The sequence below is a fragment of the Mandrillus leucophaeus genome, unplaced genomic scaffold, assembly GCF_000951045.1.
Source record: "Mandrillus leucophaeus isolate KB7577 unplaced genomic scaffold, Mleu.le_1.0 Scaffold840, whole genome shotgun sequence".
NCBI lineage: Eukaryota > Metazoa > Chordata > Mammalia > Primates > Cercopithecidae > Mandrillus > Mandrillus leucophaeus.
The window spans coordinates 497330-521266 of record NW_012109142.1 but is presented as its reverse complement, the minus strand read 5'-3'; the positions used below and the strand labels follow the sequence as shown (position 1 = coordinate 521266).

Here is a 23937-nt window from a genome sequence, read left to right as displayed (position 1 = left end):
TTTTTTTTTTTTTTTTTTTTTTTTGAGACGGAGTCTCGCTCTGTCACCCAGGCTGGCAAAACCTCGTTTCTACTAAAAATACAAAAATTAACTGGGTGGTGGTGAGCGCCTGTAATCCTATCTACTTGGGAAGCTGAGGCAGGAGAATCACTTGAACCAGGGAGTCCGAGGTTACAGTGAGCCAAGATGATGACACTGCACTCCCGCCTGGGTGACAGAGCAAGACTCCATCTCAAAAAACAAAACAAAACAAAAACAAACAAACAAACAGACAAAAAGAAAAAACATAGGACCTCAGCTAGGCAGCCTGGATTCAAAGCCTGCCCCTAACCCGTATTAGGTGGAAAGTTTTAGCCAAGTTACTTCACTTCTCTGTGTCCCAGTTTCCTAATTGGTTAAACAAAGATGATACTCATAGAGCCTGCTTCATGGGTTTCTTGGAAACAATGAATGTCATCCTCATTAACAGTCTTTGTTCCTCATCAATATTGTTTTCGATCAGCTGCCAGGTTAGTGGAGTGTTATTCCAGGACTGAACAGACAGGATGAATTTGATGACCTTTAAGATAATGCTCTGATGCCAAACATTTAGTGACTAAGCACCCTGCTGCAGAAGGCATTTTTCCAACTCTAAAGAAGCTATGCCCAGTGACCTCCAGAAGTTCTGGCAGTTTTTTGTTTCATAGCACTGCTGAACTGTTTTGAGAGATATTCCTTTTATTTATAACGTTAGGATAATTAAGCGTTCTGTGCATGTATGCTAACGCCAGGGAATTAGAAAAGGAAGAAAAAAATGAAAACAAAAAGAATACGTGCCCAAACCGATAGCTAACTGACTTATTTTTAAAGCACTGCCTGTAATCTGGTCTCTTAGGACATTATTAATTTTTCCTGTTTTCAAGATATGGAGCAGTCCTCATACATCAGAACACCACAGTATAGAGCAATCCTGAGATCTACTAAGCGGTATTAAGCCATTCTAAAACACTGATTTAAGTAACCCCAAACCCTCTCTTATCCTTTATCACTGCAAAGCTATCAAATTAATTCAAGTTGGACCACCTCAAATAGAGGCAGTAAAAAAAATAAAATTAAATTTAAAAAAAACCCACCTAGTTCCCACCCCTTCTCTCCCATCCTCCTTCTCCACCCATCCCCCCAAAATACACAGATTTTTAAATTTACAGGTCTCCAGGGAGGAGAGAGGAACCATTTTCACTGAAGCCAAGCACAGCTATTAAGGAGCAGCAGAAGCAGTGGACACATGCAATTATAAAAGATACTATTAAAAGAAGCTGCTCTAAAGTACATTCAGTAGAACTGACTCTTAGCAGCTAAGGCTTGGGGGGCCCAGCCAAGGAATCCAAGAAATGCTTCACAGCCTAAACAGGGTTTTTGTTTTAGTTTTTGCAAAATTACTTTCCTAAACCCTGTATAGGTATTTATCTCAGAAAGGGAATATTTAGTTAAATGATCAATACATTGATAAGATACATATACAGGTTTTTTAAAATTTGAGAATAAAAATATTCTTGAAAAATTGTAAATGTAATTTCCATTTATATCGTAGTTTCAGAAAATAGTTTTCTTCATTCTGATTGATGCTCAATTGATGGAACTGCCATATACTTAAAATCATACACACACATACACACACACAGCTAAACACAAAAGAAGAGAAGTTCAAACTTATAAAACTGCTTATGGGAAAATAGCAAGGTCAAAGCCAAATAGATACACTGAAAAAATATTTACAACACATGATAAAAAGTTAATCTCCTTAATTTACCAAAAGGTCATAAAATTAGAAAAATAAAACCTAACAAAAAAATGGGCCAAGGACATAATAGGTAGATGAAAGAAAAAGAAAAAGAAAAAGAAATGACTGATACACATGAAAAGCCATATAATCTATCAACGTCACTAAAAATATAAATGAAAGTAAGGAGACTTTTTCCATCTATCTGATAGGCAAAAGAGTCTGATAATACCAACCCTGTTAAGGGTTTGTAAAAACAGAGTAAGAGTGTGAACTATGCTACATGCATAAAAGGAAAAACTGTACTGCTAGGAATTTATTCTGCACATAAGGACCCAAAAAGGCAACCTAGTTGTCCATCAATAGTGACTGGTTAAATCAGGTGGTATAGCAACAGCCTAAGAGAATACTCCGCCATCGTGAAAAGGAGTGACATGATCCTGGGTGTGTGGAAGTCAAAAGATATCAAATACCTGTTATTAGATGAGAAAAACAAGATGCAGAGAAGTGGGTGCTGCAAATCTGCTTTTTTTTTTTGTAAATAAATCTTTAGATAATATGTAACCCGCTATAGGCACAGAACATTTTTCTTGAGGTATAAAATGATCTGTTAATAGCGGTGTCTCTTGGGAACAGGAAAGTGTGGATATAAAGAGACTCTTATTTTCATTTTATTATCTTTCTGAGCCATTTGGCTTCTCTAACCATGTGTATATTATTCATATTATAAAATATATATAGGAGTTCACTGACATATGAACAATCCTTTTTTTCCCTTTAAAAGTATAAATTTCTTAAGGAAAATCTTTTTATAATAAGAGTAGTCACACCATATTATGTAGTATTAAGAGAGTTCTGGAGTTGAGACACCTGGGTTTGAATCTTGGCTCCTCTACTTGCTCTCTGTGGTGCCTTGAGGAATGAATTTACCCTCTCTCTGCCTTAGTATCCTCATCTATAAAATAGGGATGAAGTTATTAATATTAAGTATTGCTAAAAGATTGTGGAAATTCAGATGACACATGCAAAGAAATGAGAACAATGCCTGGCATATAGCACGCCCTCAATAGTACCATTTTAGCTGAAACTACTGGTGCAGTGGCCCAAAGGCCAGAAGAAGGCTTCTCAAGAAAGGTCTTGATTACATCTATCTCTTAAAAAGAACTACAATAGGAAATGCTTTTTTCTACTCATACATTTTTAAATTACTTTTTATAAAAGGTGGTTTTCCTTTTGCCATTGTTCAGCAAAGAGCATGTTTCTGTTTTTTAATTCTCTTTCTGTGTACCATAGGGTGTGTGTGTGTGTGTGTGTGTACCACAGGGTGTGTGTGTGTGTGTGTGTGTACAAAAGCACGTCTCCAAAGATCCTGATTCTAAAAGAGACTCCCCATGGATGCCTCCAAAAGTTCTAGAGTCTCTTGTGGTTTAGAACTCTGCCTTCAGAAAGTCCCAGGGAAATATGAGTAGATTTACTCTAGTTCTTATCTTCGCAGGGCCCAGTCTCCTGAGTTAGGTAGCTTGGAAGGTCTGAGAAAGGGAGGAGGCCTTAAGGAGGCCAAGAGGGTCAGAGGCAATGCCGCCCAGTTCACTCCTATACCTTGGACTGGCTCAGCTACCTCTCAAAGCAGAAATACAGGCAACCCATCTGCTGAACAAGAAGAGCGAATGAGAGAAATGATAAGCAAAGAGGGTGTAAAGAAACCAATAAACAAGGGGAAGTGAAAGTTTCTGACCAGAAGTAGCTATAAAGCCCAGCTCCACCTGTCACTAGTTGTATATCTTGACCAAGTTTTTTTAACTTATCTAAGCCTTACTTATATATGTATACACATACATTTTAAAAGGTTAATTTATTATTTATTTAGCAAAAAGTTATTGAGCACCTACCATGTGTCAGGTCCTGTTTTAAGTGCAAAGATAATGATTCCCATCCCATTGGGTTGCTGTGAAAATGAATTGAGTTAATGCATAGAAAGTGCTTGACACACTCATAAATACAAATTTTAAAATTATTATTAATAATGCAGTGGTCCCTAAACCTAACTGTGCATGAAGATTATCTGTGAAGTTTAATAATAGTGCAGATTTCTGGGAAACTCTCACAAAAATTCCAGTTCAGAAGATCTGGGAGGAGGGTGAGCCAGGCATCTGCATTTTTGATAATTACGATAGCTGATTGTGCAGCAGGTGGTCCATGAACCATATTGTGAGGAAGAGAGCTCCAAAGGTAAAAAAGTGCCTGGACTTTCTCTTCAAGTCCTGTCAAATTGCAAGAGCTTTCTTCAGTGCGATGTGAACAATGAGTGAGCAGAAACGAAGACAGACAGGCCAGCGAAAGGATGAGGAAGAAATTCATGGACAAACTGCACAGGAGAGAAGAATTTAATTTACAGAATGATCTGTACCCTCACGGCTCTCCAGGAACACTTTCCTGGAGTGAATACATTATCAGAGGACTGGAGGGAAAGATGGAATGTACATAAGGCACAGGTTGTTTGAAACTGGGCCAGTTGCAGCCAAACTCATGTACACAAATGTTGGTTTGCAAAGCTAGTAGGATACTTAACAGTTGGTTCATGGTTCAAAGTCCTCATAATCCTGTTGTAAAAGAGGAGGGGCCAACCAGTGTGCAGTTGAACATGTCAAACGCCATTCAGCAGAGAAAAACATTTCACAATCCAGCATACGCTGCATTGGGGTTATTCCATCAGTGCCAACCTGGATTTTCCATGGCAGACATGCTTCACAGCATCAAAGGAACCACACACAGGCATTCATCATCTCCCACACTGACTCAGCTCAGGAACCACTCCAGTAGCAGGCATGTCCAACGGGCAGCCCTCCCCTCACTGCGTTTCACCCAACGGGGCTGGGAAAGGTTACATCCACTGTGGTCATAAATTTCATCCTAGCTCATTATCTTGGGGACCCAGTAAAAACAGAGCAAATCCTCCCTGAAGTATTTTCCAGACTTGAACATGTTACTTATCTTTGATTTCTTGTCAAATTTACTGAAGTGAATTGAATTTCTGCCCCTTTAAAAGAACTAGCTGGAAAGCCTGCTGCTTCTATTTAAGGAGAAGCATTTATCCAGTGTTTACCAAAATGAGATGCCTGCCCTCCTGTCTGGCAGGAAAACCTAAATCAGGAAGAGCAGTCCTAATGGTAGTGCTGGGTGTGGAGCAGGGGTGTCACTGCAGGAGGCGTTCATAGGGGAGGAAGGAGGTGATGAAGGGCTGGGAGAGAAAAATGGGGAGTGAGACACCAGGAAAGACAGAAGGTCAGGACGGGGATAGGATTTAAGTCTATGACTCAGTCCAGAATATAAGGGAGAAGGAAAAGATGAGGAGGTTTTGGAGTCACCTCATCCTCCACTCTTCTTCATCTCAGTGAGGTGATGCTGTCTGCTTGCAATTCTAGACCACAAATGGAATAAAACACCCACTTACTGGGAAACAGATGACATAATTCACAACTCATTGCCAAGACATCCAATGGGGACCTAAAATAATGTTTTTTTTTTTTTTTAACCTCATTTCTGTACTTAAACATGGCTTTTCTTAATTGACTCTAAGACCTAACAGCCTTGACCATTCAACCCCCATCTTCGTCCCCACTGTGTGACAACCTCCAGGGTACATCATCTTCTTGACCCACAGGTTCCTTCCTTCCCTTGGCAGTGGCACTCAGAGTGTCAGGAAGGTTGCATCTGTCTCACATGTGGCTCACTCCCTGGATTTTCTCAGTAGCACTGACCTCCAACTCCACTGCATTTAAACAGAGCAGAGTTCCGACACCAGACTCGGCCATGCTCCCCTTCCAATATCTTGACGTGCTTTCACCCTCCTCTCTCTTTCTCACTTGCATTTTCAGTCTCCATGAAGTTATTTCTCTTTGCCTTTTTCAAAGTGATACGGTTTAGTAGTTTCAGTTACTAGCTGTGTGACCTTGGGAAATACAAGCTCTCCGGGCTTCACTTTTTTCTATGAAAGGAGAATAATAATAGTATCTATTTCATAGAGTTGTGTAAGAATAATGTAAGATAATATATGTAAAACATGAAAAATAGTGCTGGCACTCAGTAAACACTTTAACATTTCACTATTATTTTTATTTTTCTTCTTATGATTACCTTCTTTGAACCATATCTAGGTCCCAACCCATGTGAGGCCAAAATCTGGAAGAACTTAGAACAGGGACATGGAATGAGACGAGGCTGTTGTGTGGTGTGAGTGGCAAGAAAGGATTCAAAACAAGCATGAAAATAAAAAAAGAAATAGAAGATGGTCCTGGCAGAGGATGGTAAAAATTTTTCTTTTAGATTATAAATCAATGAGTAAGTCTTCCTTAGCTGTATTGATTGAATATCCCAATTTCATAGGAAGGCCTGCAGCACACTAAGCAACAGGGAGCTAATGATCCAGACCTTCTTATAGGGTCTGTGGCTCACAAATAACACATGGTGAGAGCTATTATCTCCACATTAGTTCATATTTGTGTGTTCCCCAGCTCTTTGCTAGCACATGTGGGCTGAGACCATAGTCCTGCCTTCAGAGACAGGCAAATGTCTTAGGAGGGACACAAGTTAGGTGCTAAGAGAGGTCAACAATGGGAAAGACTGTTTCCTGCTGGAAGCATGAAGACTTCATGGAGGAGGCACACTGAACTAGCCAGGTTTTGAAGCCATTTACAACAATTCAGGACTGTAGCATGCAGAGCTGTGGAGACAGCACGGGGTGAAGGGAACAGCATACAGAGATGGTAATGCAGAAAGAATTAGAAGCAACAGCAGGCAATGAGGCAATAAAGGCAACTGGGAGGCAGGTGAATTTAAAATCTTCCTTAGACACAGGTCCCAGTGGTTGCCACTGGTCAAGTTAAGAGTTGCTCACACTTGACACATAGGTCTCTTTTATTTTCTAAAATTCTCACTTTCACTTCTCTAAGAAAATATGCAAACATATTACCTTACTCAGAGAGGTGAAAATGAAAGAAAAGGAAGCACATATTTTTCCTATTCTAGGGATCCCACAGCCACAATTCTGTCTGAAGTGATTCCCCTGACAACCCTTAATGGTCTACTGATCCGTGCCCCTCATGATCTCCATTTAGAGGTTGAACCTGCTGACATGTGTGAGGTGAGGAAGTGGCAGGTCAGAGAATGCTGTATGAAACTAAGCATGGAACTATTTTTCTATAGATGAGCGACATTTCATTATTCTTTCTGTGACCTAGAAAGCTGTTCTCTCAATGTATTTTTTAAAAGAATCTCAGCTGCAAAGAACTGGATTAATCATAATTCTTGGTTTTTGACATTCTCTCATCATTGGCCCATGCAAGGCTATCATTAGTTTGTTTATTTACTGACTGCTCTGTTTATGTATTTATGTTTTGTTTATGTTTAATATAATAAATGAAGAAACCACCAACCTGTCACAAAAACTAGAACAGTGACACTAACTTGCATCCACCTATGTGGTCTTCCTTCATCTTATCCCCAGTTCACCATTTCCTTGCGTTCACTTTTACAAAGAATGATCACATCTATATATTTTTAAAAGGTAGAATTTGAGGATTTTGGTTTTATTTGTTTTTAACTTTTTAAAATAAATAGGTTAGCATGATGTATATAAAATCTTTTGGGACAATTTTCACTCAATATTATGTTGCTAAAATTCTCCATATAGTTGTAGTGCATTCATTTGACTGCTATATAATATTAGAGTGTGTGATTTTTATCCATAATTTATACTTCATTCTCCTGATAATGAGAAAATGAGTTGACTTTATTCCAGTTACTCGTTTAGCTACATTTTCCATTCCAATAAACATGTATTTGCATTTCCGGAGTCTAAGAAAAAAAAATCAAGAGGAAATCTACTCTTAGTAATATATTTCATAGGCAAGAAGAAATGCTCTGTGGACCACCTGTCCTTACAGATTGGTACTTATACCCTTCTTCCTGTCGTTATGAATAATTAAAAGTAGTTATGAAGAAGAAAAGTAAAACTAGAATCTCTGTTTTACCTTATTCCAATTTTAGGGTCCAACACGCCTAGGGTGACCCCTTGTCTCATGGTAGCTCTGACCCTGAATAGCCCTAGAAGATCAGGAATTACCTGATGCCCTGTTGAGTCTGGCTTAGGTCACTTCACAACCCTGTACTTAGCCTTGGCAAGGAGACGAAGCCCATGAACGTGAGAAGCTGACCCAGAGTTGCTGGATTATGCATACAGCCTCATCGAGGGAGAAACCTCTTGTCCCAAAATGGGGAGGAAGAGTGATGGGAGAAAGCTTCCCTGACAGTATGTGCTGGTGTTTAATGCAGCCCAGAACTTGTTCCTAATTCCAAGGCCTAATGCCAAGTTGCAAGTGAAGAAAAGATCTTCATTTTAAGGCAAGCCCCGCTGTTTTGGAGAAGGGGAAGACACCACGTAAGTCTCTGTATTAGAGCTGGGTGAAGTGGCTCCCGTCTGTAATCCCAGCATTTTGGGAGGCTGAGACAGGCCGACCAATTGAGCCCAGGGGTTCGAGACCAGCCTGCATAAAATGGTAAAATCCCATCTCCGAAAAAAAAAAAAAAATACAAAAACGTAGCCAGGCATGGTGGTATGCGCTTATAGTCCCAGCTACTCAGGAGGCTGAGGTGGGAAGATCAATTGAGCCCCAGAGGTTGAGGCTACAGTGAGCCATGAACATGCCACTGCACTCCAGCCTGGGTGACAGAGTAAGGCCCTATCTCAAAAAAAAATTTTTAAGTCTGTATGAGGAAGTAACTGCTATGCTTTATAAATGTTAAAGGCAAAGTAAACATTTCTATCTTTTGATTTTTATCTAAGCATCTATGTGTTAGAGCTGATGACTTGTCACTTCCAAATGTCTTTGTGAAGTTAAATGTCTGTTCAGCGAGTCAGGCGATTATGGATAGATTTTAAACCATCCTCAGTGAGTCAGAAACACGTTTCCAGGTGGTGCTGATGTTGCTGGTTTGGGACCACTCTTTGAGAGTCACTGTTTCAGAATAATGAGAAAGACGACTAATTTAGGAGCAGAGATGACATTTTGTAAGATTAAGTAACTTACGGGTAGAGGCGAGACCCAGTAATGTAGGTTTTAATAAGCCCTCCAGGAATATGGACACTAAAGTTTGAGGACCACTGCTCTAAGACTGGCCTATGCCTGAGATCCCCCAGCAGCTTCCTGAATGGCTGCCTCTGACAAAGTGAGAGCAGCCGGCTTGTCTGTAATTTAACATACAGATACACACTGTAGTATATATTTTGAGAACCATTTTTACATATTTCACATCCAAAAGGAGTGAACTGCTTAATTCACTTGGCATAATACTGAGTGGTACTAACCATGCTGTATGTAATTGACAATATGTATTTAACAGCTGTGGTTAAGAGCAGGTGCTAGCATCAGCAGATCCAGGGCTCAAATATCTGCTCTTTCATTAACAACAGTGTGACCTCAGGCAATCACTTAACCTCTCTACACCTCAGTTTACTCACTGTAAAAAGGGACTAAAAGAGTGCCTATCACAGGGAATTTTTGTGAGAATGAAACGTCATAATATGAACTACTATAAGTGCACAGTAAATATTCATCATCATCATCATCAGCCTACTTATCCATGTGTTTGGTATGTGTGCTGCTAAACACTAAACTTTTCCAATAATTCTTGCATATGGGCACTATAGACTATTTAAGTAATGTGATTTAAGAAGGACAGGTATTTATTAAGTGATGAAACTCTAAATACAAGTGATAAGTTATATATGACCTGGTTTCTCTCAGGAATAGTTAGAAATGGCTTGTTATGTTCACACACTGTTCAAAGTGCCTTACAGGCACTCTCATTGAATCTTCATATCAAGCATATGAAAGAGGTACAATTATTATTCCTATTTTACAGGTGAGAAAAGTAGACAACATGTAACTTGCTGAAGGTCACACAGCCCTTATGTGGGGATCTGAAACATCACAATAAGATTCAAAATACGCCTTAAACACCATGAAAGTACACCTGCATGGAACTTCAAGATTTGGGGCAATTTTGTACCCCACTCCCCAATTCCACCCAAAGTGTTTGCTTGCTCTTGCAAGGGGCACACTGAAACCTTTGAAAATACATTTACAAACAATCTGCAATAAAAAGTCACAACAAAATTATCACTACTCTATTTTGTATGCCCTACCAGAGAGCAAACAATTAGTGAACACAGACTATACTAGCAAGGAGACTGCCCTTGCACAGTAAACAGTAGGGCTGAGTCATTCATCTACTTTCAACAAAGATAGTAGGATTGAATCTTCATTCTTAAGCAAAAAGTTAACATAATAGAAATATATTTTAAAGAAGTGTTTCCATTTGAAACATCAAATAGGTAGGGTTTTTTATGGTACAGTCTGAGGACCACCTGCATCAGTATCACCTGGACTCTTTGTTAAAAATACAGATTCTTGACTCATACTCCAGATCCTCTGATTGAACTTTCTTTAAGTCAGTCTCATAATCCATCTTCATAAATTGCCCAGGTGATCTTCTGTGCATGGTAATGTTGTGAAATCACTACAACAAATGGTTCTTGTTTTCAAATCTGTCTGTTTAGTAACTGTGTCATTTGTCTGCTCTTTCCCATCCTGAATGCTTCACCTAAGGCCATCATCATTTCTCACCCAGAATTACTGAAACAGCATCACACTGTGCCCAGCTGCTCCTTGTGGCCCTGAGCAGTTTGTCTTCCACACTACTCCAGAGAAGAAGCCTCATTAGGCAATTCCCTTGTTGAAACTCCTCAATGGCGCCCTGTGTCCATAAAGTCCAAACTCTTTTGCATGATTTACAAACCCTCCATAATCTCTTCAGACTGTCATACCACAACCCCTGCCAATGGAACCATTCACAGTTTCCTGAAGGAGGCATGATATCCTCTAGACTCCCAGTTTTCACACACGCTGTTCCCTCTAGCTGGATTATTTTCCTGTCCCTCTGGGCCTGGCTAACTACTACCTGTTCTTCCGTCTCAGTCTAGCCTTGACCTTTACTTCCTTCAGGAAGGGGATTAGCTGGCCTTCCTTTATCTGACCCCACCCAGAATTTAACAAGTATTTATCACATTGCACTGCCATTGCCTGTTTGCTTTAACAGATTTTCCAGTATGCTTGTCAGCTCCTTGAGGGCGTGTTCTTTTGTACCCCAGTGTGTCACACAGCGTTTAGCACAGAGCAGGTGTTGCTGTCTTGAAATGTTATTTCACAGCATTAAAAGTTTCTCCACCATTGGCATTTAGGAATAGCTCCTCTTTCTCCTATTTTGCCCTTTAGGTTGGATTAACAGACTGGTGTTATTTCCAATTAGGACAAAAATACTCCCTTCCACTCCTACTTCCAGCCTATATGCCCAAACCACTTAAAAGTCAAGTTTTCAACCCAGGATACCAACATGCAAAAACCATGCTAACTGCAAAGACCTCTGTCTTGTTCATCACTGCATCCCCAGAGCCAAGAGCACAGAACCTGGCTTATAGGAGACTCAGAAGAATATTTAATGAATGAGCAAAGAAAGGTACCAAAAGAACTTAGATATATGATTGCAGAAATGGTATCATTAACTTTTGAGAAACTGGAAAGGATGGGAGGTAGAAGATTGGAAATGGGCAAAAAGTCTACAGGTCATGAATGTAGAGAAAAGATAAATTCTGAAAATCACAAACTTGTTTGGTGTTGATCTCCAGTAAAATTGTAGAGAAAGTCCTTTAATAAGGCAAGAAGGAGCCAGCAAGAGTTCACTGGGTCAGATGTGAAAAACAATCCACACTTCCTTTTTTTTCTGACAGAGTTATCATGGCCACATACATCACATATCTGGAGTTCAGCAGATGTTTAATGCAAACACTTAGGATACTCTTATGAACAAGGTTGACATGTGTGCACTGGGTGATAGCACAGTCCAGTACCCACAGGATGTTGACAAATGGACTGTCTATCAACCTCCAGGGAAATCTCTAGTAACACATCACCTGGCCCTGGTGTTGTCCATATCCTATTTAACATGCTTTATTAATGACACGAATGAAATCATGGATGGTATGGTGTTGACGGCAGACTCCTGATTACACAAAACCTTGAAGGGATAACAAATGCATCGGATGACAGTGTCAAATAATAATGCCACTAGCCACTGTGGACTCAGAGCCTACTCTGTCAAGAACTCTACAGCTGCTATTTCCTTTAATCCTTTCTCCCAAAGACATACAAGTAAAGACCAGGAAACCAAAGTTCTGAGTGATGCTGAGACTCACCCCAAATCACAGAGCTAGTAAGCAACAGAGCTGGCTTGTCTGATATCATTCTGCTTGATCCTTGTGATCAGTATTCACAAAGATCTAAGAACAGGAAACCAAGACAACAATGTTCAATCTAGCCCATCTCAACTATGCGTTAAACACTTTCTACGCTAAGGCACTGGATTGGGAAGGCATGGAGATACACAGTTCCAATGCTCAAGGGTTTCCTAGGAGGAGTTAGGCTATGCAGACAAACTACCAGGACATAAGTCAGAATACAATGAGTGCACACAGAGAGGGAGGGCATCCAGAGAACACAGAGGACGAAGAAATCTTCTTAGCTAGGGTGAAGGGATGACGGCAGGGGAACACGTCACGGGAGAGATGACACTTGAGATGGGCCTGATACACCAGGAAGAATATAATGTAGTGTTGGGGGCATGGACAGGAGTTGACCTTGGGTGAAAGAGATCACATGAACTAAAACACAAAGGAAGAAAAATACAAGGCATGTTTAGTATATATATGGAGTTCCTTGTATGGCTAGAATGTAGTGATCAAATGAGAAAATGCAGCCAAAAAGGTGAGCTTTAACCAGAGAGTTGAAAAACGTAAAAACTATGCTATGGGCAAGAGGGAACCATGACATATTGAAGGCAAGAGAGAACCATGACGAGTTTTGTTTGGGGTGGTAACATGAACAGTGACGCTTTATGAAGACAACGTGACGGCAATATCTGAAAGAGAGACTGGAGGCTGGCAGGGAATTCAGGTGACTGTTACAGTTTGGAGATGGGTCATAAGGTAAGGGAGAAGGAACGCTGAAAAGGGAGACCTTTTCCAGGTAGCTCTTAGGTTCACAAAATTAACTGTATAGGTTCAAAATCATTTGACACTCCAGGTGAACCAAATGATTAAAAATAGAAAAAGGATAAAGTCAAGTTAAACATTAAAAAAAACCTTTATCTTATGCCATATGCTTGATTGCAGTGTTCCCACATAAAAGAACAATTGAATGGAGATACGTATGTTTGGAAAAGCAAACAAAATGAGAAATACCTCAATCAAATGAAAAGAACAATGTCTCTTATATATTGCCTGAAGAATTTGTGAAGAATTGGATAATCTGATAAGAATGGATTGAGGTACTACAAGGTCAATGCTAGATTTACCCTCTGTGTAATTTTCTTTCCCTTTTTTTTTTTTTTTTTTTTTTTTTTTTTTGAGACAGTGTTTCTTTCCCATTGCTTAGGCTGGAGTGTAGTGGCACAAACTCAGCTCTCTACAACCTCTGCCTCCCGGGCTCAAGTGATCATTCTGCCTCAGCCTCCTGAGTAATTGGGACTACAGGAGCATGCCACCACACCCGGCTAATGTTTGCATTTTTGGTAGAGACAGGTTTCATCATGTTCACTAGGCTGGTATTGAACTCCTGACCTCGAGTGATCCACCCGCTTTGGCCTCCCAAAGTGCTGGGATTGCAGGTGTCTGTAATCTTTAATGTAAACTTCGTTTGCAAGCACAAATGTCAATACAATAAAACAAATAAGCTGGGCAAATTTTGGCAATTTCTGGCATCTGCAGGGAGTGTGAGAACAAAAGCAAATGGAGAAACGGAAGGCCTAGTGGCGTTGGGGTTGTTTTTAACTGTGACGTGTGTTCAAGAAACTCAAAAGAGAAAGGAAGAAACAGAATAATGAAGTCACGAGAAAATATTTTCAAGATAAGTGCTGGCAGCACAACAGAGAAGTGTCTGGATCAGGTGATGTGGTCAGAGGAAAGCAGGTGGAAAGCAGGCAGAACAGCTCCTGCACACCTGCCCTGGGACACCTGTGCAAGGATCACAGAGCCCGGCGTCCACCCCAGGAAGGGAAATGCACTTGGGATGCCTCGTTCCTACTTGTCTTCCTTCTTGAGCTGGGGCAGAAGCTGATGAGAGGCAAAGAGCTCTGTCTCCAGCAGCAGGCAACAACATTTCACCTCATACCATTGTCTATCAATTGAAAATGATTCTATCTCTCAAGCTTCTGAACAAAATGTTTTTGAATTCCCACTCATCCTTCCAGAAACATTTCTACAAATCCTGGTTTGGTTTATAGCACTTGAAATGCACGAAGCATACTCACGATTGGATTTTGCTCTGCACACAAATTATGCTCTGCATTTCCTTGGACTCCTTTAGTGGAACCTTCCCCAGGATCTCACTGTCAGTGACGTCTGGCACAAAGCACATGTTCCCAGGCCAACCCTTCGCTTGCCCAGCTACTCTGCCCCACCCCCCTACACAAATTAACTTTTAAATTCAAGTGTACTCAGTGTTCTCTACTTTCTCCACCCCTTCCCTCTCCAGCCCACAATGTTCTGTGAAAAAACAAAATAAAATGGAAAAGCAAAGCAGAGTATTACGAAAAATAAATCAAGGCCATTCTTTTTAGGACCATCAGAGAGTGTTTGCATGGCATTTAAAAAAAGGGAAGAAGTAGGCTTTGGAAACAGTAGTTTTGAAAATACTCCTAACATATTTTAAAGGGCATATATCTAAGGTTGTAACATTATTTTTAAAGTGCAAGGAAATGTTAAAACACACATTTCAGTACAGTGGTTACCCTTGTGGGAGTCAGAGAATAGGATCTGGGAGGAGTGTGCAGGCACCTTCCCTGGCGGCAACTCTTAAAGCAGACGGTGAAATCACAAGTTTTGCTTTATTATTATTCTACCCAGTTCACGCATGTCACATACATTCTCTTTATGCATCACATTATATGTAGTATTTATAAAGAAGTAAGGAAAGCAGCAAAACTGAATGTAAAACAAAAGTTAATACAGTGATTATCAGAGAGAAATAAAGAGAGAAGGAAAGAGAAAAGATAACATGTTTTTGTTCCTAGAGAGGTTCACATTCTAGTAGAGAAAAGAGCCATCTAAAAAAATTGTTATTAAATATAACATGGTGACCATAACAACAGAATTTAAAAAAAAAACACTGCCTCTAAGGGCATACATAGTATTTAAATTAACAACGAGTGCATGTAAATTTCAAATCCCTAAGTGTCTTTGCCTTAAAAATATAATTTTACCCTTCATAAGTATCAATATTGCATTACATTTCCTGGGACCCTGCCCACACCCCAGAGTCTAGGTAACATGGTCGTCCTCTGGGCTCCCACTGGACACTGCGTTTCCTCCTGAACATATCACAATGTACAGGGATCCCTGGTTTACTGTTGTACCCAGTGCCTGGGTCACTGCCTAGCACATTAATAAACATTTTAAAAAAACAAATGAGTAGCATTACCAGGTTCAGTTGTTTTAAATGGTAGCTGAGACTGAGAAGAAAAGGAAGGGTGGAAACGCTGAGTTGGAGAATCTTATCCAAAACTTGAGAATGACCCAGTGTTGCATGGGAAAAATCCCTTTACTGTCCCTGGTTCTCCGAGCTGGGCAGTATAGGAGGCTATGGCGCAATCTGCAGATTCTAACCATTGCCCTGTATGCACTAGTGCTTCTAAGCTCGTGGCTTGGATCTTTCACTTCTTCCTCTAACGATGAGGGAAAAGGCATTGGATGTCAGGCAGTAACCCAGTATCAGATACATGCATAGCCTTCATCTTTCAAGAACAGTCAGGCCCGCCAGTAGTCTCTGCAGAAATCAGATCTTCTTGGCAGAGGCTTGCAGAGCCTGCCTATCTCAACCTCAGAGGTGAGTACAAGAAGCCAAACACTCAGGAAGATCCAGTTTCCCTGAATAATGTTGCTGCCGTGTAAGACAAGGAAGCATCCCTTCCTCTGAAAGTGCCACAAACTCTCCTGACAGAAAAGGATGCAACAAATAGAAATGTCAACTGAGACCTCGGAAAGCTCCCCAGATATGACCCGAATATCATGACAGAAGCACCAAGTACCTAACAAACAACTGACGAACTGTGCACCATCAAAGCATGTGCATGCATGACTAATAACAATGGAATAGAAAGTGGGGCATTATTTTGTTCACAGACTAGCAGAATGTAAGTAAAAGGTCACCATGCTAGTGAGGATATCATTAAGGATTCAATTGTTCCATTGCAACTTTAAAATAGAAGGCTTATTCTAGCTAGGCCATCTGAGTGATATTGCATCTGAAATTATGTTTAGCTAAACATATTCAGCATGTATGAACATACGTTGATTCCAAGTTCCCAGCCTCTCAAGACCTCATTTTAAACCACTACAAATGCTACCCGCCCCCCCACCCCGCCCGCTCCTTTTCTTCATTCAAGTGACTTGGTATAGTCCTTGATGCACATGCCACGTTTTTTCCAGGGAAAACAGAAGGAAAGAAGAGAATATGCCGGGAAGAAGTGGAAATTAAAGTGGCATTAAAATAAAAATAAAGCTGCAAAATATAATCTGGGTCAACTCTTCATGAGTTTTAAAATAAGCACCAGCAGGCTCAGCACATATGGCATTGGTTTTATGTATTTTTTTGGCTCAGATGTCACACAGAATTAGTGCAAAAGGAAAAATCCCAGCATGGGGCCTATTTTTCTACAGATTAATCAATCATTTCCCATCTCCTTCTCTCCCATCATTCCCCAAACTTTGAACTTAATGAAAAATGAAATTGCTTTTTTTCAAACTAAGTCATGGAAATCCTTTTAGGAAAAAAAGCTAGCTTAATATTTGAACCTAGATTTTAATCATCACATTTTAAATTCAAGTTATAAATATTAACTAGACTTATGCTATGGCTCAGCTTCTTTTATATTAAACATTTACTGTGATATCTTACGTATCCATTTTGTTAATAGCAACACAATTTCTCATATATACATACATACATACACACACACACACACATATATATATTTAGCAAAACAACAAAGCCACACATTTGAAAAGATAAAAAACTACTACTGTATATTTCACTTTTTGTTAGGTACATTCTCATGTACATAAAATCCCAGAATTCCCATCAAAGTGCTAAGCACATAGTAGATTCTTAGTTAGTATTTGATAAGAAATTTGATAGGCTGAATCAAATTGAAACAAATAATTGTTCAAGCTATTAGCTAATGCCTCCCTTGATTACCAGGTGTTGTAAAAATGGTGATAATGTTTATAGTATTCATAATACAATAGAAGCTATTTTTTGTATGCTTCTATTCATATATATTCTATTCCTATAATCATATGCCATTGATTATTTCACTGAATTTTCAAAGCAGCCTTATGTGAGTGGTACTCTTAGTAACTCCACTACATAGATGAAAGAAAAGTTTTAGAGGGAAGAGTCAGATATTTTGAGGTTAAAAAGAAATCCCATACTATGCTGGGTTTTAGAGGTGGGTGGGGGACTTCATTGCAGATATACTGAGAAAGGGATATGGGGCTTTATACTATTGGTGCAGTAAAAGTTTGGAGAAAGTGTCATCCACATGGTTTCCAGGGTTCCAAAATCATGATCTCTATAGAATTTCTCACACACCCATGTTTGTCTGCTATTCCATCTACTGTTAGAAATTATATTTATGAAAAGTTAAGTTAATCACCTAAAGCTTGACCCCAGTGACAAAGCCAGGGACAGAGTAGTCCTTGGTACATTCACATTCTCAAAGGGTGGTACCTTTTCACCATTCTCAGCAATTAAACTTGAACCATGACTAACCATTGGAAAAGATGACATGAACACAGTATGTCCTTTGCCTAAGTAGTCATGAGCACAAAAAAGTAAACAAAGTTAACAATCTAGCATAATGCTGTGTTCACTTTTTTATATGATTAAAGATGAATTTATCTATACTAATATAGCATATGTTTTGCTTTTTGTTTAGAGCTGCCAGATGTCAGCTATATATGTGAACAATCTAAATATCTTAATTTTACACAATTTTAAAGTTACCGAACTAAAGTTGGAGTTGCCATAAACATAGTCTTTCTTTTGTTTCTACTAATTAATTTTACCACCACAGGCATTAATCATTTGCCCAGCAGATGAAAATACTTTAAGATGACTCACGTGTTTTACAACACTACAAACCCAACCTTTATGCTCTTGGAATGTACAGTAAAGAAGAAGTGTTAGGTCAGATCAGTTAATAAAAATAAAAATGTTCCACATCTCAATTCCATGAACATTAACTGTTTCAGAATTTCTACTGGATGCCATGTGAGAAAAGTAAATTAAAACTGGCCAGAGAGATGTGCTCTCAGTAATTTTCATGGTAATCAGGCAGACATGGGTATTCCCTTTCCTAATCACATGCGCAGGCTCTCTCTTGATGATAAATACATCGTGTTTCAGCCTACACAGAGGCCCATTTTAAACTATGTGCAGTGCCAATTAGCGTTAATTGTGGCTGTGTTCATCTATTCCCTTAGCACACCACTGGTAAGGCCAGGCTTTTCATTTACAAATGCAACATGCAATGCTCATGGTTAGAAGAGCATTCTAAATGTAATTGCCAATGGTCAGTCTTTTTCATTGTGGCAGCAAATTGACTTACAATTGCACAAATAGACTCATAAATGACAAAGAGTATTTAAAATAACACGTGCATATTTTTAAAAGTTTAGTTATAAGACCATGCATTCAGAATATCTGAGAGGTGAAGATGAAAACTTGTTTTAGGCTCCATTTTGGCCTACCATAACTAACTTACACACACACTCACACACACACACACACACACATACACACACACACACACACACACACACAGCCTAGCCTCTGTGATCCAATATAATTATTTACTTACTGTGACTAATACTACTTACTTAGAAGGTAAGCTCCGTAGACTTTCATGGCAAACATTGCCTCTGCAAACAACCTCCCAGCACAGACTGGGGTATGTCTTTTGCAGAAATACAGTGTGTGCAGCTCATATCTCAGTAGAGTACAGTCTCAGAGTGGAGTATCCATGGAGACTGAGCCTTCTGCATGTGCAGGGCAAGGAAGTTACTCTGCTGGCACCATAGCAACAGGAGGCAGAGGGAAAGCCAGCCTATCAGGGAAGAGCACAGGGCCTTCTCCCTGGTGACTGCAGTGTTCCAATGAAACCATCGCCCTCATGAATGGACACAAAGCATTTGAAGAAATACCAAATTGTCAAATAGAAGTAAATGCCTACACAACAGTCAAGATGAATCCTTGCACAATATTGGAGCAAAACGTATAGAATCTTTCCACAATGATTATAATATCCCAAGGGGCAAGCAAGACATTGTATCAAACCCCACAGAGCCCAAAATTTTATGGCAAACACAACATTTTGAGAAAAATGCTTGGTGTACTCCAATGAATTCCAGCTATTTAAATATGCACGACAGTTCACAGCACTGTCCAGAAGAGAGGAACAGGGGAGCCTTATTATTCTGAGAGAAAATGGAATACAGAGCTCTCTGGAACAATTCAAGGCAGATTCCCTCTAAATAGAAGTTTGCTCAGAAAAAATGTTTAATAAGCTTCCACCAAAGCTCTCTATTATTTCAGAATAATTCTTACTAAGAAGGCATCCGTGACAGAATAGGACTAATGCAGATGAGATGATGAGTGGACATTCAAATGCCTTAAAGTTGTGCTATTCATAGACTTTCCTTATTTCCTATTTTATAACAATAAAAGTGATCATTTATTGAGCACGTACTGTATGCCAGGCAAATATTGTCACTACAAACACAGCTGACTGTCAAATGCCAACACCGATTTTTGCAAAGATAGAGGATGTGCATGTTTACCTCTCAATGTTGTGTAGTGCATATTAGGTGATGCATATATTCTGCTACATATCTAACACCTTTCATGATTTTCACAATCATGCAAAGAAGCTACATATTAATTATCCCCTCATATTACAGTTAAAGAAAAAGAGAGAATATTTCCTTATGTTACCAAATAAACTCCCCCCAACCGGCGCTGCTCTGCAGGTGACCTGGTCCACCCTACCTTAATGTCTAAATATAAGGTGAAGAACTCCTCCTCCCGCAATTACCTCTCAGAAACTAAGAAATCCCCTTACATTAGAGTCCTTCCAAAGCCTCTTATTACAGGGCTCTCTCATAATTACCTTCTTTGAACAAAAAATGCCATTTGCAAAAGACATATCCTTCTGAATTGGCTGCAATCAGTGCTAGTTTTGGTTCCCTTTGGAGATCCAACTGACAGAATTGTTTAAAATGGAAGAGACAAAGAAATTTAAAAACAGATTTTGTAATTATTTGTATGGTATGACTCTTCCAGCCTTTTAATGATCACTTTAAATAGAAATACAGTCAGTGGTTAAGTTGTAGCAATCACAAAAACCTATATTCCTTTTTTTGCTCTCTGAATTCAGGGACTGAATAGCTTTGGATAAGGAAGGATACTCATATATGTATACAAGACATATATGAATGTACAGAAAAACCAGCTGTCCCATGCTATCTAGTGACAACCTGCTTGCTAGTTGCACACTAATGTCCCTCTCTATTCTTTTTTTCCATAGCAAGTACTCATTTGACTATGATGTCCTGGCTGTAACTGGAAATGACATGGGCCATGGAGTTCAAGGCTACAGTGAGTTATGATCACACCACTGAACTCCAGCCTAGGGGACAGAGCAAGACAGTCTCTCCAAAATAATAAATAAATAAAACACCTAAAAATCTCATTAGGAAAATTAGGGGATTTTATATATATGTGTGTGTGTGTGTATATATATAGTCTCCCTATACTTTTCTGTATTTCCACCACCTCCATCCTAGGCTAAGCCATCCAAATTTAGTGTCCTGCTTCCAGTTTCACCTCAATCGAAGCTCAACAGAGTCATCAGAGGGATCCCAAACATGTAAATCAAATCATTTCTCCCTTCTTAAAACCGTCCAATGTCTTCACATTACTCTAAGGATATAGACTTCAGCTGCTACCACTCTTCTTCCTTCCTAACTCACTGCTCTGCCCACCACCTGCCACCCCATCCCCAACCCTCCCTAAGCATGGAACAATAAGGTTAAAGTCTCAGCTCAAATGTCACCACCCTAGATACTCCCCTGACCATCCCCCATCATTCTCCAGTTACCTTGTTTTACTTGTCACCATCTGAACTTATCTTGCTTGTGTGCAAGTATCAGCCATCTCCCCACGTTAAAGGTAGGCATCTTGTTTTTTCACTCCTCTATCCTTAATGCCTGGAACAATGGTGTCAGCATAGAGCAAACACTTAATAAATATTCACCAAATGAATGAATGAAAGCTAGTAAATGTACAGCCAGGAGTGAATCTATGTTTAACGGAAATCTCTTCTTGATTACGTGGTGAAATGAGGGTTCCCTTTCCTTCAGACTCCTTCAGAGCGATCACCTTCTTGCAGTGCTACAAACATGCCAGTCCATGTATGTTGGAATACAAGCCTATTGCAGCTGTGTTGCTGAAGCATTACCCCACTTGACCACAGTCGGCATTCATATAGCTTACTTGGCTGCTCTCAGATATAGGCTTAGGTGGTGGAAGAAATTAACCCATCGAATTGCCCAAGTGAACATACTATGCTGTTCAACAAGTAACTTTCTGTAAATAATCCTACAGTTCACCAAAATGCCATGCAACAGATTGTACCAGCAGACAGTGAGGTCCAGGTATTTATTCCTCTGGCTCCTTTTCTGCTGGTGGCTGTGTTCCTCTGCCAGAGTCCATAGTTCCTTCACAGGTGGCCTTGAAGTTCTCTCTCTAGGTTGGTAACTCTACCCTCCTCTTGCTCCTTCAGGATGCAGGAATGGCCCCAAGCTGTTGCCAGCACTCAGTATTTCACCATAGTTTGTCAGAGCCCCTTAATCATGCACATACCTTTGCAGGCAGTCTCTTCAATAAATGCTCCTCAATTAGGGAGGTGGGGAAAGCCCAACCTAAAGCATATACCTGCATGATTCACAATGCTTGGTTTAGAAGTCTGTGTGTAAAAGAAGTTTCCAGGTTTATTTCTGTTATGCTGACAGTTGATAAATATGTTGAATGGTAGGTATCTGGTCTGCTGGAGCTTCCACTACTTTTGAGAGACCTATAACGCTTCCTTCTCAACACATTAGAGTACTGAGCAAGCATTTGGCAGGCCCCCAAATCAGTGGCTAAGAACACTGTGCATGCAATAAATCCCAGTAGACCCAGGATTTGGATGGCAGATACCTTTGGAAAGAAGAGGATTATAATTCACTAATTCTTAGGGAAAAACCATTAAAGGGCCATTTGGCACCATTACATCATTTGGGTGCATCATCGAAAACACAGATGGGAGAAAGGCATGAGAGAAAACATGTAACCCTGCCATAAAGATAAACACGTAAGTCCACTTATCACAGTTAAGCTTTATTTTACTGGTTTGGTCCCTGCTGGGGAGATGTGATAAACTATAAAACGGCCTGCCATAAAGCATGATCTGCTGTATCCTAGGGGAACGTTCTTTCTCTCAGGGTGAAAGAAAGTTTTAGAGATCTATTTCAGCATAAACACAAAAGCTCTTGCTTAAGCTGACAAACTCCAATGATTTTCGTTTAAGAAAACATTCATGATATGCAGGGTAGCACATAAAACATTTTGACATGTGAAGAAAGGACTAGCTCATGATTAAGTAGAAAAACACTGAAGACCTTAATTTTTTTTATATTCTTATCTTTATGGTTTATTTTACTGATCTGCATCCAAATGGCCTTGTATGTTCACCTTTCTGTACTTCATTGCAGTTACATTGAGGCTCACTGATTTTGTTACTGGCAACTGTCAACATAATGTACATATGGACTGTACCAGCTAATTTATAAAAATTAGTAGGAATTTTTAGGGCTCTACAAACATTTTTAAAAATTGTGTTTTATATCAACACATCTTTCTTAATTTTAACACTCTCCCAGTGCAATTGAAATTACTCCTTTCAAGGTGGACTTTACTACTGTGGCAGCGGTTAAGAGTTAGGAGCAAGGCTACCCCGTTTAAAATCCATTTACAAGCTGTGTGACCTTGGATGAGTTACTTAACCTCGTTGTGCCCCAGTTTTCTTATCTGTAAAATGAAGGATAATGATATCCCTTTCTTGCACCGATATTAGGATGAAATGAGTTAAGTGCTTGGAATTTTGCTTGGGACAGACAGTGCTCAATAACCATTCATTTAAAAAAAACTAATCAAATTTCAGAGTGTTATTCAAGCCCACAATTACACCTAATATATCCTTCCAAATATTTTCATAAGGCTCATAGTATTTGAAATAGCTTACAGCCTGTATTTGAGGGTGGGGTTTGCTGCTAGAAGACCTTAGCTTACAAATTGTGAGCTATTAGAAAAATAATGCCTTGCCAAAGTATGCAGAATGTCTTCATATAACCCAAATCTTCCCTTTTAGCATTAAAATTTTAATTTTTTGCCACTTTATGGAGACACTGTTAAAATGCTTGACACATTTTTCTGCCTTCATATGCATTGTGTTTTGCCAGCTCCACCATCACATTGATTCAATCTGCTTTTATATCAATTACTGCACTAAGTGCTACAAGTAATAAAAGCCATCGATGGCCTAAAACACTTAAAAGGCCACCCAGGCTGAGTGTGGTGGCTCACGCCTGTAATCCCAGCACTTTCGGAGGCCAAGGCGGGCGGATCACCTGAGGTCTGGAGTTTGAGACCAGCCTGACCGGCATGGTGAAACCCCGTCTCTACTAAAAATATAAAAATTAGCCTGCCGTGGTGGCAGGCACGTGTAACCCCAGCTACTCAGGAGGCTGAAGTGGGAGAATTGCTTTGAACGTGTGAGACAGAGGTTGCAGCGAGCTGAGACTGCACCACTGCACTCCAGCCTGAATGACAGAGCAAGACTCTGTTAAAAAAAGAGAGGAAGGAAGGAAGGAAGGAAGGAAGGAAGGAAGGAAGGAAGGAAGGAAGGAA

At 39.7% G+C, this 23937-nt stretch overlaps 1 protein-coding gene across 5 annotated transcripts in view; it reads right to left on the bottom strand.

The window, feature by feature from the left end:
* SYBU (syntabulin (syntaxin-interacting)) overlaps positions 1–23937 on the bottom strand; it is a 123154-nt gene that overhangs the window by 14806 nt on the left and 84411 nt on the right. Inside the window, exon 1 of one of the 5 annotated variants that reach the window (XM_011968367.1) lies at positions 18810–18974. The exons of the other annotated variants lie outside the window; for them this stretch is intronic. Within the exon in view, the coding sequence (XP_011823757.1) occupies positions 18810–18846 (37 nt within the window). The 5' untranslated portion in view covers positions 18847–18974. Of the gene's footprint in view, positions 1–18809; positions 18975–23937 lie in introns of those variants that run through there. 5 annotated transcript variants of the gene reach the window in all.